This window comes from Myxine glutinosa, chromosome 3 (assembly GCF_964187855.1).
Source record: "Myxine glutinosa chromosome 3, kmMyxGlut1.1, whole genome shotgun sequence".
Classification (NCBI taxonomy): Eukaryota; Metazoa; Chordata; class Myxini; order Myxiniformes; family Myxinidae; genus Myxine; species Myxine glutinosa.
The window spans coordinates 73359961-73375083 of record NC_136263.1 but is presented as its reverse complement, the minus strand read 5'-3'; the positions used below and the strand labels follow the sequence as shown (position 1 = coordinate 73375083).

General features: G+C 45.4%; 1 protein-coding gene across 1 annotated transcript in view; it reads left to right on the top strand.

Annotated features, from left to right (window-relative positions):
• Positions 1-15123, top strand: part of STUB1 (STIP1 homology and U-box containing protein 1) — a 60418-nt gene that overhangs the window by 26227 nt on the left and 19068 nt on the right. The window contains exons 3-4 of the mRNA XM_068110661.2: positions 1739-1904; positions 9223-9301. Of these exons, the coding sequence (XP_067966762.1) occupies positions 1739-1904; positions 9223-9301 (245 nt within the window). The remainder of the gene's footprint in view (positions 1-1738; positions 1905-9222; positions 9302-15123) is intronic.

The window sequence follows — 15123 nt, the reverse complement described above, 5'->3', positions numbered from 1 at the left end:
GTTCTCCGAACATTTTCCTACATGCCTCCTGCGCCTTTGCTACCTCTTTCTTTGCAGCCTTCCTGGCTGCCTTATAACTTTCATGCTCTGCTGTTTCTGCTCCCGTACCCTTCGCCTTCTGCCACTCTTTAAACTTCTTCCTCTTCTCGTCAATCCTCTTTCCAACCTCAACATCCCACCACCATGTTTCCGAGTGCCTCGGTGGTCCTTTTGTCCATCCACATACCTCACCAACGGCTCCCAACAGACTAGCTTTCATTGACATCCAACCACTTTCAAGCTCAACCACATCATCCTCTACCCTACTCAGCCTCTCTTTTAATGCCTCCCTTACTGTCACCTCTTTCAACCTCCACACCTTCATTCTCGGTTGGTACTTCACCCGCCGAGCTCTCCTCGCACCTTTCACCCTTATGTCGCAGACAACCAAGTGGTGCTGTGAAACAGCCTCCTCCCCCGGGATCACCTTTGTGTCCCGGAGGTGCCCCCTATCTCGCCGACGCACCATCAGGTAATCAACGGTTGTCGTCGACCCACCTGACGTGTATGTAACAAGCTTATTGTCCTCTTTCTGGAACTGAGTATTACAAATCAACAAATCAGCTCCATCAGCAAACTCCAAAATCCTTTCACCTTCTCCATTTCTCACACCATATCCATAACCCCCATGAACTCCCTCAAAACCATCCATACTCCTTCCCACATGTCCATTCAGGTCTCCTCCCACCACAACAACTTCCTCATCTTTCACGTTTTCCATCAGCTTCTCTATCGCACACCAGAACTTGTCCTTCTCTTCATCGCTTCGACCAACCTGCGGAGCATATCCCGAGATGACGTTCACCAAGAGCTTTCCAATCATCATTTTCACCATCATCAACCTATCACTCACTCTAGTCACACTCACCACACTGTCTACAAACTCCTCAGAAAACAGGACACCAACACCATTCACGCCCTCCGGGCACCCTTGCCACACAAACTTGTATTTCTGTCCCTGCCTACCCTTCACCATTCTCACACCACTTCCCTTCCATCTCGTCTCTTGCACACAACATATGTCCACTCTTCTTCTGACCAATACTTCCACCACTTCTCCTGATCTCCCTGTCATTGTCCCCAGATTCCATGTCCCAAACCTCAGAAACCGATCTCCACTTCGGGCTGCACCCTGCCCATATGTACTTGCGATTGTCATGGTTCTCTTTTTGAGGCAATGTTTTTATGATTTGAGGCAATGTTTCTTATCTGAGATTTCTTGTCATGTCTCACTTTCATTTTATCCTGGGTCACTTTCAAGTTTCCTCTCGCAACTTCACAAGCCTTTGCCAATCTGTGCCTAACCGTTGACACATACTCTACTCTACACAGGGGGCGCTACTCTTTAATCCCTACACTACTTAACACACAAACCTCCTGGTAGATTCACAAGTATACTCCTTACCCGACAATACGCCTACACATGAACTTATTACAGGTAGTTTTCCTTACCGCGACACACGAAGCATGTCACCTATTCTGCTCTACATATCACTACCCGCCAGACATAACAATGTATAGGAATATATATTATCTGTGGCAAGGTGACTGCACTGAAAACAATTTTGCAAAAACTCTTTTGAAGTTGCTTTTGGATAATATTGATCTTATCATTGCAAGTTGTTTTCTTCTGTAATGTTAATGTGTATCTCCATGAATTGTTTCCATTGTTGCAATTTAACTTCTGCTTTCCATACAGCACACAGTTTGGCAAAGGAACAACGGCTTAACTTTGGAGATGACATTGCTAGTGCACTGCGATTGGCCAAAAAGCGTCGATGGAGCACTCTTGAAGAGAAAAGGATACAGCAGGAGATTGAGCTGCAGGCTTATATCAACAACTTGGTCATTGCTGAGAAAGAAAGGTGGTTTTTTTTTTTTTAAATAATTTTCAGCAAGGTCTTTATTCAGTTCAGCACCTTGTAAGCCAAAAAAAAGAAGTTTCTGATTTGAGGATATAACATGGTAGTCAGTCGGTCAATTTTAATTTATTCCATAGGTTTAAAAAAATACATCTTATTTACTTGTACTTAAATTTTCTTTGGATTAGGTCACTTGCCCAATCGTTCATGCACGTCGGTGTTTTGGTAATTGTGTGTGTGTCTGTGTCTGTCTATGTCTATGTCTCTGTCTCTCTCATGTTTTCTTTGTTCCTTATGCACTACCACATCTTTTTTTAAGTTACAAACTCCAAACTCGGGGTACAAATACAACTTTGTGTGGTGGGGAACATAGGCTGTGGCTGCGGCATCATGCAACGGGTGTGGGGAGCTAGAGGGGTGGCGGTGGCAAAGGTTATTGCAATTTCCTTTTTTACCTGGGCAACGCTGAGGTTAATGCACTCTTTGCATGGGTAAAATTGCCCTCCTCCCCTTCCCCTCCCTTTCCCTTCTGGCTCTTCACCCCCTCCCCTCCTTCCCCTCTCCTCCCTCACCCTTTCTTCTCCCCTCCTTTTCCTTCCCTCCTTCCCCTCCTCTCCTCACCCCACCACTTGCTCCTCTTCCTCCCCCCCCTCCTTCACCTTCCTCCTCCTCCTTCCCCTTCCCTCCATTTCCACTTCCCTCTTCCGCTCTCCCCACTTCCTCCTCACCCTCACCTTCCCTCCCCTCACCTTCCCCTCAACATCCCTGCCCTCACCCTTACAGCTCCCGTGTACTTCAGCTTGTATCTGATAAAGGGGCTTCATGGAAGTTGTCTCTTGCTCTTTTTAACACTTCCTTGCTTTAAACTGTTTAAAGTTTAAACAATCGATTACATTTTGTATATCTTGACCAGAAATTGACCCTAGGCGGTGTATAAGGCAACAAACAGACTGCGGATTTGATTGCTCACGATTTTTTTCTTCTTTTTTGTTGTTAAGAAACATGCTGCGATATATTTGCTAAAATATGATTATTTTGGAATTTCACAATACTCTCTAGTCTATACAGTATATTTATAGACTAATGCTGTCTGTCTTCCCGACCCCATTCTGAAACACGGAAATGCTCCTCAGAGCTAATAAATTCCATAAACGTTGCTTCGAATTAACCCACACCTACGGGAAAAATAGAATACTGTCTCAATTCAGCTCTTTCAACCAGCACAAGAATAAAAGTCTTCCTTTTATTATTCGATCGTGGTATTTTACCATGGGCTTCCAGCTAGTTTCCTTTATAAGAATGGGTTTAGTTCGGTCCGTTCGGACATTTTATAACTAGAGAAATACCCGTGCTACGCACGGGTGGGAGGCCAGAAGCAAACAGGCAATGCAGATACGGTGAATGCTAAAGCATGAAACCAATAAATTCCACATTCCTGTAGCACCTTCAGTCGCACGTCAGACATGGACAGCAAGTTCGTGAAGGACTTCCATGAAAAACGTACCTGTTCGCAAACAAACGGGTACGTTCACGTATAGAAACATCGATCGTGGGTCCGTGGTGAATCTGCATATGGTGATGGCAAAATATCAGAAATTGAAGGCTTTTTTATTTTAAACGATTCATATAAACATCCGTTGAATCACATCACACGCAAATCATCAAAATCTAAACTGTATCTTTAGAATTTCAATAAAAGCCACATCACTGTTCATATCGGTAAATATTCCATCGTGTTTCAAATCGTGATCGATAATCGTATTCACACCGATCGAGATTTAACGGATGTTTATATAAATCGTTTAAAAGAAAAAAAGCCTTCAATTTCTGATATTTAGCCTTTTCATTTGGGCCTCCCAATTGAAGCCCTGACGGAAGAAGACGTCACAATGAACGTCATGCGAACGCGAATGTTATGCGTTAGTCCAAACCTGAGAATGCTGGAGACCAAAGCTGAAATTGGGAAAACGAAATACCCTATTTTACTCCTGGAGATCCCAGGATTATCCACCCAAAAATATCTTTGCGATCGGTTCAGCAGTTTTTACGGTACCTTCGAACGGACAGACAGACGGACATTTGGTGAATTATAGTAAGATTCTCCACCTTGGTCATCCGTGTTGTTAACCCATGCGAGTTTTTCACATTAAACTCGAGTGCAGCCAACATTTTACCATGAAATTCAATAGATTAGTTGATATTGGTTTCCAACTTGTCAAATCGATTAATTATTTAAGTCCATCTGCCCAGCACTGATCGCAGCAAGTGACAAACTGTTCAAATTCACCGTTTTAAGAGGGTGTTCAACTTGGGTTGGAGACTTGAGGTTCCACTTGGTTCTTTCGTCCAGCAGGCATTATTACTTCGCAAGATGATCTCAGAGTGTATACACAGCTGTCTTGTACGTCTCAAAGCAGAAAACACGACAAGGGCTGGAAAAATGAGAGATCTGAGAGATGAGAGATGCTCAAATGAGAGACGAATGAGACAGAGACAAATGAGAGACGCTCAAATTTACAACTGCGATACGTACATTATTTGTCCTCGGTTGCCATCTTGAATGTAATGTTGAATGTAAACCACGTGTAATGAGGCGATGTTCTCACCACTCGGAATGAAACGAAGCTGTTCCACAAACCACCATCTTGAACCTTTCGATATTTGATGATCCTTTTAGCAGTCGCTTTGGTCGTTTTGCACTGAAGGAAAAACTTATCAGGAGGTGTTGGCGAGATTGTGAATATGACGGCTCCCAACCAACATGGTGGCTTTATGATTTTTAAGTTTGAATTTTTGAGTGGAGTCAAGCAAACGGTCAAACCAATGGAATGTTACACAGACACAGATAGACGGACGGACGGTTGAACAAGCCTATTATTATATCGATGCTATATTTTCTCTAATTAAATTACCCCCCTTTTAAAATGTTCACTCTGGTGCAAAGTTGTTTGTTGAATTGACTTGTTCTTCATAATGTTATGCGTGGGATGTCACATAGCCAGTCACACACGACTTGACTGATTTGTTTAAGTTTTGGTCAGTGGGTTTTGAACTTTGAGTGTTTGTCTGGGAAAAGTACGGCTAACGAACGGCCTTTGTGTTGCACTCCATAAGTGTCTGTGACTTCACTTGGCCGATCGCTTGTCGATTGGTTGGTTTGTGCCTGTTTGGGACAATAACATTTGGAGAACAGGAAAAAAGAACATTGGGATGCAGCGGTGATAGACAGATGGTGAAGGAGAGGGAGAGGGTGCGTTTGTTCATGGAGACCTGCTGTGGAGGGGATCATGGCTGTGGAGCTGAAAACAGCTCCGTCATTCGCCTAGAGCTGGGAAAGGTGCTTCGTGGGCTTAACCGAAGCACATGATTAGACTAGAACAGCACTCGGTAGAGCGCTTACTTCTGCCAGGCTGAACAGTTTGTTTTGTATCCCACTGATAGGCCGGATCTGGATTCCGACCTCAACCAAAATCGAATTGGCTTGTTCTTGTCACCAAACTAACTCGTACACCTAGTTTAGTCATAACTCATCCATAACTTTTTAAAATATACAACAACAACAACAGGCATTTTAAGGCCATTCTCCCTGCAAGAGCGGGGGTTAGCCTTGCGGTCCCCATGACAATGTTCTCCATTTTGCCCTATTTTCTGCATCTCCCCTTGTTATAACCCCCTTGCCCGCATTTCTTCTTCGACCATCTTTAGCCAAGTCTTTCTCGGTCTTCCCCGTCCTCTACTTCCTTCTACATTCATTTCCATCACTCTTCTCAACCAGTCACTTTCATCCTTCCTCAACACGTGACCAAACCATCTCAACCTGTTTCTCTTCACAGCATCCATCACAGGCTCTATGCCCATCATCTTTCGCAATTCATCATTTGTCTTCCTCTCTCTCAACGATACTCCACACATCCACTGAACCATTTGCATTTCCACCCTTTCCAGCCTTTGTTGTTGCTCTACGTTCATTACCCATGTCTCACTCCCATAAATCATAACACTTCTCACACATGCAGCATACACCTTTCCCTTCCGCTTCAACGACACTCCCCTCCTCGTCAGCACGCCACTCAGTTCCCGAAACTTCTTCCATGCACATCTCACTCGAGCAACCGTTGCCGAGTCTGATCCACCTTCTCCATTCAGCATGTCTCCTAGGTAACAAAATGTTTTCACACCTTCCAGCTTCATGCCATCTCCAAGATCCAACTCAACATTTCCTCCATCTGCAGCTCCCTCTGTACACACCTTACACTTGAATGTAGCTGCCACACTGGTTAATGACCCACTCAAACCACTACATATTTGATGAACCCACTCAGCGCACATTGTACATTGAATGGAATTCACTCCGACACCCTTCCTGCACACAGCACACGGCCACTTCCCAGTTCTTTCCACCTCACCACATGCTTTACCACTTGCCATCACCTTCGTTTTTCCGATATTCACCTTCAGACCTTTTGTCTCCATACATTCCTTCCACTTGTTCATCTTCTCCTACAGTCCATCCATACATTCTGCAATCAACACCAGATCATCTGCAGACAACAACTCCCACGGTAAACCCTCCTTTACGTTTCTGAGCCTGCACCTCCATCACAGCTACAAATAGTAGTGGACTTAGTACCGACCCCTGATGCACTCCCACCTTCACCTCAAACTCACCACTGTTCCCGTCAATTCGTCCTTACAACTGTGCACGCTCTTTTGTACATTGCCGTCACTACTCTGATCAACCATTCCTCCACTCCTAACTTCCTCAATGCCCATGTCATTACTTCACGTGGAACCCTATCGAATGCTTTCTCCAGATCAACAAACCCAAGAAACAACTTCTTCCTGTTCTCCATATACTTCTCCTGCAACTGCCTCACAATAAAAAGCGCGTCTGTCGTTCCTCTTCCTGGCATAAATCCAAACTGCATTTCGTCAATCTTCACTTTCTTCCTTATCCTCCTCTCCAACACCCTTTCCAGTACCTTCATTCCATGCTCCAATAACTTTATCGCTCGATACGAGCCACAGTCCAGAGGGTCACCTTTCCCCTTGTATAGAGGGACGAGGGTACTCAGTTCCCAATCCACTGGACTGCGGCCTTCTTTCACCACCAGATTGCAGATCTCTGTCATTCTGTTCACACCCCAATTTCCCGCTGCCTTCAACATATCTCCCACAACTCCTGTCGTTCCTCCCGCTTTTCTACTCTTCATTGCTTTTATCGCTTCCTCAACTTCCTTCTCGGTTATCTTCTCTGCCGGTCCTAAAACTGGGTTACTCTCGATGTTGCCATCCCATTCATTCTCTGCATTCAACAGTATTTGCATATATCTCTTCCATCTTCCTTTAATTCCATCTGGGTCCACAACGATTTGTCGCACTTCATCCTTCAAGCAACTCACCCCCATCACATCACACCTCTCCTTCGCTATCTGCTTTGCAAGCCTGAATACCGCTCTCTGACCCTCTTCCAAATCCAAGCGTTCTCCGAACATTTTCCTACATGCCTCCTGTGCCTTTGCTACCTCTTACTTTGCAGCCTTCTTGGCTGCCTTATAACTTTCATGCTCTGCCTTTTCTGCCCCCATATCCTTCGCCTTCTGCCACTCCTTGAACTTCTTCCTCTTCTCGTCAATCTTCTTTCCAACTTAATCATCCCACCACCATGTTTCCGAGTGCCTTGGTGGTCCTTTTGTCCATCCACATACCTCACCAACGGCTCCCAACAGACTATCTTTCATTGACATCCAACAACTTTCAAGCTCAACCACATCCTCCTCTACCATGCTCAGCCTCTCTTTGAATGCCTCCCTCACTGTCACCTCTTTCAACCTCCACACCTTCATTCTCGGTTGGTACTTCACCCACCGAGCTCTCCTCGCACCTTTTACCCTTATGTCGCAGACAACCAAGTGGTGCTGTGAAACAGCCTCCTCCCCCGGGATCACCTTTGTGTCCCGGAGGTGCTCCCTATCTCGCCTACGCACCAGCAGGTAGTCAACGATTGTCGTCAACCCACCTGACGTGTATGTAACAAGCTTATTATCCTCTTTCTGGAACTGAGTATTACAAATCAACAAATCAGCTCCATCAGCAAACTCCAAAATCCTTTCACCTTCTCCATTTCTCACACCATATCGTAACCCCCATGAACTCCCTCAAAACCGTCCATACTCCTTCCCACATGTCCATTTAGGTATCCTCCTACCACAACAACTTCCTCATATTTCACGTTTTCCATCAGCTTCTCTGTAGCACACCAGAACTTGTCCTTCTCTTCATCGCTCCGACCAACCTGCGGAGCATATCCCGAGATGATGTTCACCAAGAGCTTTCCAATCATCATTTTCACCATCATCAACTTTTTAAAATATCATGTTATGTTACGCTTTTCACCCAATTCCTCAATGGTGAAGAATCATTTAAAAGTTAATCTAGAACGGCACTCAGTCGAGAGAATACTTCCGCCAGTTGAACAGTTTACGTTTTGTATCCTAGAGTAAACCAGAAAATCACAATACAGAATCACATTTAATCAAAATCATCCGTCCACAACTTTTTGAGATATCCTGCTTTGTATCGTTTTTGGCCCTATCTCCCAATGGTGAATAATCGCTTTAAAAATTCTACTGGCCGGATCCGAATCCGGATCTTCACCAAAATTGAATCGATTCTTCCTTGTCACATACACAACCTGTCTAACAAGGTTCGTCCAAATCCATCCATAACTTTTTGAGATATCCTGCTATATTATATGTTCGTTTCAGTCCTATCACTCAATGGTGAAGAATCGCTTTAAAAATTCTACTAGCCAGATCCGAATCCGGATCTTCACCAAAATCTAATCATTTCGTCCTTGTCACATACACTACATCTCTGCCAAATTTCATCCGAATCCATCTACAACTTATTGAGATATCTTGTTCACAAACAAATGGACAAACAGACAGACAGCGAGCGGTGAAAACATAACCTCCATCCACCTTCGGTGGCAGAGGTAATTAATGAGTTGTTTAATCGGTCAATTCAATCGTGATCCTCAGATAAGCAACCGTGGACCAGATATGGCAACTCCTTCCTCCCCCTCATCCCCAATAATAATTTAAGCTTGCTCAAGTTGTGTTTGCTCTATTTCTCCATTATCGGGTTCACTTCTGGAAGTGATGTAAAATAACCTCGTGATTGCATTTTCTCGTTCTGTTCTTGAAATTTCATCACTGCAACTTAACTTCTGCAGATCATAAACACTTGTTGGTTTTGTTGATTGAATTCACTTATGCCTGTTGTGCTGCTTTTTTGTATTGTCTTTCTTACAATTTAGGCAAATACAAGCTTATCATGAAAGGTGGAAGGATGAAAAGGTGATTGCAGAGGATCTTGAAAAGGTTGAAGAAAATCATGTAAGTGGTTTTTGGTGGGTTTTTTTGTGAAGAGGCAGAGGGGTGATGAAAGTGGAGGAGTTTTCTCTGTAGATAAATTGAGGCACATGGAAGAGCGAAAATGAAAAACGGTACAGTTGGAGTACTGGAAAGCGGGGAAATGGACCAATGGGGGATGAGAATGAAATATCGGGGATGAGTGGGGGGGGGGGGGGGGGGCAGATTAAGTGTTGTGGAGGGAATAGGGGAGGGTATGGGTGGGGTTAACCACCTAGAGAGGTACACTTATTGTGAACTTTTTTCTTTTTTTTTTGTATACATAGTCAAGACTTGTGGAAGAGCTAGCACACTCAACGTATCCGGATGTAACAGACAAAGGCAGGACACAAAACACGCATACATGAAGGAAACTCCAAAGAGCAAATACTGGAAAATTAGGAGAGACTTGGTTGGGGATAACGAGAGTTAAAAAAAAAAGAAAAAAAAAGATCATGGTTTTGGATTGGGGAAGATCTGTGATGGTGGTGAACAGCTGTCTTGAAGACCTGGAGGGAATAATGACATTGTAGAAGATGTGGAAGTTGATTCCACAAGTGGGGAATAAAGAGGAACAAATGAGTGGAGATGAGCAGTGAACCTGGATTTAGGTAGTTGGACCAGAAGGGGGTCGATGGTGGACGGTGTGAACCCTGCAGAAACCGCGGGGGGTGGGGGGGAGGACAAAACACGTAGAGAGCAGAGGGTGCAAGACAAGAAAGGAGGTAGTAGAAGAGAGAAAGACCACTGACTAATTTGTGACAGCGAAATGATAGGTCCATAGACTCGTGGGAGATTCTTCATCGTTAAAGAATCCAATGATCTTGAAGGCCTTGGTTTCCATGGCGTTACGTTAAGAAAGATGTGAGGCAGGGGAGCCAGCCCAGAGGGAATACATTACTCCATGAAGCTGTGGATGAAGGCCTTGTGGGTGGATAGGAGTTCAGGTGCAACAAGCAAGGACTCTATACGATAGAGGATGCCCAGTTGGCGGTTGGCTTTAGAGGGCAAAGTTGAAAATGTGGTTTTCTCAAGAGTGATCGTGGCTGATGGTGAGATATAGAAGTTTGAATGATTGAACTTCCTCAAAGAGGATTGTTAAGAAAGTAAATGGGGGTGGTGGTGTTATCTTTATTGTAATGGTACCTTATCAAATTACTGGAAATTACCATGAAGTAAAGACAAGTTGTTTGAAGGCATCTGTCTCACCACGGTTCAGTGTAGCGTATGATAGGATGCGTATGATAGATCCAGAGGATGCGTATGAGAGAGAGCGAGATAGATAGGTAGGTAGATAGATAGAAAGAAAGAAAGAAAGAAAGAAAGAAAGAAAGAGAAAACGAACGAGAAAACGAGGCTTTTGTAGAATAATTTCCAAGTGGCAGTAATATATATTTTTAGTGGGTGGCAGAGAGAAGACCAATCATGATGTGATGAGGCAGCTTGAAATCTTTGCCAGTGGTCCTGAGCGACTGCCAGACTCTGTGGTGCCAAGGAGGCTTTCTGACAATAGCCAGAGCTACAGTCACGTGAAAAAGTAAGTACACCCCATGTAAAGTTTTGACTTTTTCAACATACAGCTATTTGAACTTCGTTTCAACAATATTGATAGATAAAGGTGATATAATATAACAAATATTATGAAACATTTACATTTTGTCGTCCATTGTATAATTTAAATAAACATAAATGCAAATTTCGCATGTGGGAAAAGTACGTACACCCCTACATTTATCACGACTTCAAATACCTAAAATTAGAATCAGGTGCACCAGATCAGGTGCAAATGATTAGAACATCGTTAGAGAGGATCTTGGAGGAACCTGTCTTATTTAAACCTCAGACATTTAGTTTGGTTTGCTCTTTCTTGTTGAAGTGTGCGGCGTCACCATGCCAAGATCAAAAGAGCTCTCTGAGGCCTTCAGAAAGAAGGTTATAGATGCCTATGTGTCTGGGGAGGGATGTAAAAAGATCCCCAAACAATTTGAAATCGATCATTCGACTGTCCGGAAGATCATCTACAAGTGGAGAAGATTCCAAACAACTGCCAACTTGTTCGGGTCAGGCCGCCCCAGCAAGTTCAGCCCGAGAGCAGACCGCAAGATGCTGAAAGAAGTCTCTAAGAACCCCAATATGTCGTCACGGGACCTACAGGTAGCTCTTGCCACTGTATTTATTTATTTTTTTTTTTTTTTTTTTTTTTTTTTTTGTATACTGAATCGAGGCTCGTGAAAGAGCTTACATTTACTTCACAAACAAATCAACCAGACAAACAAAATATATAAAAAGAGTGAGCGGAAGACAAGATGGGGAGAGAAGGGGAAGCACACAAACACTTGAGAGCACACAACATTTGAGAGCAGGGAGATGTGTGGGAGGGAGAGGGCTTGGGGGGAGGAGGCGTGGGGGGGGGGGGGGGGGGGTGGGAGAAATATAAAACACAAGGACACCAAGGACTTCCAGGACAGAAGTTGGTATTTCAAAAAAGTGGAATTGGGGTGAAATTAGCAGGGGTAGAAAAGATCAAGGTTTTGGATGGGGGAAGATAAGAGATGGTGGTGAACAGCTGTTTTAAAGACCTGGAGGGTGGAGTGGGATTGAAGAGTGAGGGAGTTTGTTCCAGAGGTGGGAGAAAAGAGGAATGAAGGAGTGAAGGTGAGCAGAGAGTCTTGATTTTGGCAGTTTAACCATAAGAGGGTTGCAGGCAGATCTTGTGCGACCTGTAGGAATATTTGCGGGACAGATCCCAGAGAGAGCTGGGGGGGGGGGGGGGGGGGCGCAAGGCCAGAGAGGAGTCGGTAGAAGACGGAAAGACCACCAACCTGCCTGCGGTGAGTGAGTGAGTGAGAGGCCCTTGGAGTTAGCTTCATCACGGGAGATTCCAATGATTCTGAATGCTTTGGTTTCAACAGCGTGAAGACGAGCTAGGTGTGAGGCAGGAGCACCAGCTTAGAGGGGAGAGCAGTATTCCATTGAGCTGCGGATGAAAGCCTTGTATGAGGTGAGGAGCTCAGGTGTGCCAAGGAAGGACTTCGCACGACGGACGATGCCCAGTCGGCGACTGGCTTTGGAGGCCAGATTTGAAATGTGGTTTTCCCAGGAAAGATCATGGCAGATAGTGAGACCCAAAAGCTTGAGTGACAGAACTTCTTGGAGAGGATTATTCAGAAAGTGGATGGGAGGGTTGTCCAGTCGGTCTTTTCGGAGAGACATCGTAAGAGTGTGAGATTTGTCAGGATTGAAAGACATGTTCCACTTGTTTGCCCAGTCTGTGATTTTGTCCAGGTCTGCAGAGAGTGAGGAGGCTGCAGACTGCCGATCTGAGGGATGAAGAATGGCGCGACAGAGAGTAGAGTCATCAGCAAAGAGATAGAGAGGATTTTCAAGAGAGTCAGAGAGATCATTGATGAAGACCAGGAAAAGCACAGGGCCCAGAACACTGCCTTGGGGAACTCCAGCCTGAACAGGAAGAGGAGATGAGAGAAACCCATTCAGGGCCACATGTTGACCGACTAGAGAGGAAGTCCGCCAGCCATGCGTGGAGATTTCCATGGATACCAAAAGAGGAGAGTTTGGTGAGCAGAGCGGGGTGCCAGACCGTATCGAAGGCACGTGATATGTCAAGGGAGACAGCTCTAATTTCCTGTTTGGCATTGAGGACCTCCATCCATTGTTCAGAAAGCAGAAGCAGCATGTCCATAGTAGAGTGACCAGGTCTGAAACCAAATTGATGATCAGAGATCAAGCCATTGGAGAAGAGGAAAGATTTCATATCTGAAGCAATGATGGATTCCATGACTTTGCTGAATTGAGAAAAGGCTGATTGGTCTGTAGTTGCTGGGATCTGTTTTTGCACCTTTTTTGTGCAAAGCGGTGATGTTGGCAGATTTCCAAGCAGATGGCAGACGACCTTGAGCAAAAGAGAGGGTGAAGAGAACAGAGAGAGGGAGTGAAAGAGCGGAAGAACAGGATTTTAGGACCCGTGGGCTGATGCCGTCAGGTCCAGTTGCAGAATCAGAGTCGAGGGTTGACAGAAACTTTTCCACCTTGTCAGGAGGAAAGGACACAGAGTCCAGGAGCAGCTGGGTACGACTGGGTACGGTGGGTACAGAGAGGGATGGGTTTGGGACACAAGATTTAGAGGCAAACACAGAGTTGAGGCATTCAGCTTTTTCACGTGCGGAGTCAGCCGTGTGGCCGTTTGAGGTGAGGGAGGGGATGGAGGGGGAACAAACACCAGAAGCAGATTTGACCAGACGCCACCAGGATTTGGAAGAGGGAGACAGATAAGAGAGTTCTGTCCTGAGAACGGAGAGATATTGTTTCCTGGCTCTCCTGAGGGTGGACACACACTTGTTTCGGGCTTTGTGAAAGGAAATGAGATTTCCTTCCGTTGGATTTGCTTTCCTGGAGACGAAAGCATGTTGTTTCTGGGCAATCGCCTCACCACAAGATTCTGTGTACCATGGACGGGAGGAAGGGTATGACAACTGAAGACGAGATGGGATAAATCTGTGCATGAGAGAGAGCAATTTACTTTGGAAGAATTCCCAGGATGAGTTGATGTCAGAGGTGGTCGAGATGGGAGACCAGTCCAGATGATTGATGGCTGCTTGAAGACCGTGCCATTTGGCCTGAGTGAAATGCCAGACTCGTCGACACTGAGGAGACTCTCTGAGAATGGTTAGAGAGATGTCCACTTTAACAAGCACATGATCAAATGAGCCGATTGGAGCAGAAGAAGAGCAGCAGACATTTTCAGGGAAGTTAGTCATAACCAAGTCCAGAAGAGAAGATGCTCCGTTGACTGAGATCCTGGTCGGGAAATTGACAGATTGTGTCAGTCCCAGTGAGTCACAGAAGTCCTTTGCTGAAGAGCCATGGCTGGTGAGAGAGGTACCCACACCCAGCCAACTGGCATGGAGACAATTGAAATCACCACATATGAGGAAGAGAGAGTTGGGATGGGTAGATAGAAGTTGGTCCATATTATCAGACAGCGAGATGTAGATGGAGTCATCACTGTTTGGTGGACGGTACAACACACATATGAACAAAAGGTGGGAGCAAAGGGGAAGCCGTAGCCAAAGGTATTCCTGGGGGTGAGGTGGAGAGAGGGCAGTGCAGGGCGAGTGAGGAAGAGAGTTTTTTTATAAAGATAGCAACCCCTCCTCCAGGACGAGGCTCAGGTCTATCATACCGGAGGAGGGAGTAACCTGGGAGAGATACCAAGAAATCAGAGACATCATGAAGGAGGAAGGTTTCTGTTAAGCAGATCACGTCTGGTTTGTCAGAAGCAACCTGTATGGAGAGATTAGTCAAGTTTGAGCGAAGGCCCCGGATGTTTGAGGTCCATACTGTTAAAGAAGAGGATGGGGGAGCATCGGATACAGAACAGGGGGGGGGGGGGGCAGTAGGGTAAGATGTGGAAGAGGAGGAAGAGGTAGGGAGAGCTGTTCAAGGTGTGTCAGAGATTTCAGAATAGCTTGGAGAAAGGGAAGAATGGGGCAGACAAAAGGTTTGATGGTGATTGGGTGAGGCGCAGTGAGGTATTATTTGAGGAGGGGGAAGAGTGAGGCAGAAGGTTGAGGGAGATGAAGGTGAAAGTTGGAAGGGGGAAGAAGTGGGGACGCTTTGAGGAGGAGGGGTGAGAGGGGAGTCTAGGAGGGGAGGAGTGAGGGAGAGTCTCGGAGGGCAGGGGTGTGGGGGGAGTTTAGGAGGGAAGGGGCAAGGGGGGAGATCTGAAAGGGATGGGTGATGGGGAAGATTTGGAGGGGAGGGGCAAGGGGGAAGATTTGAAAGAGATG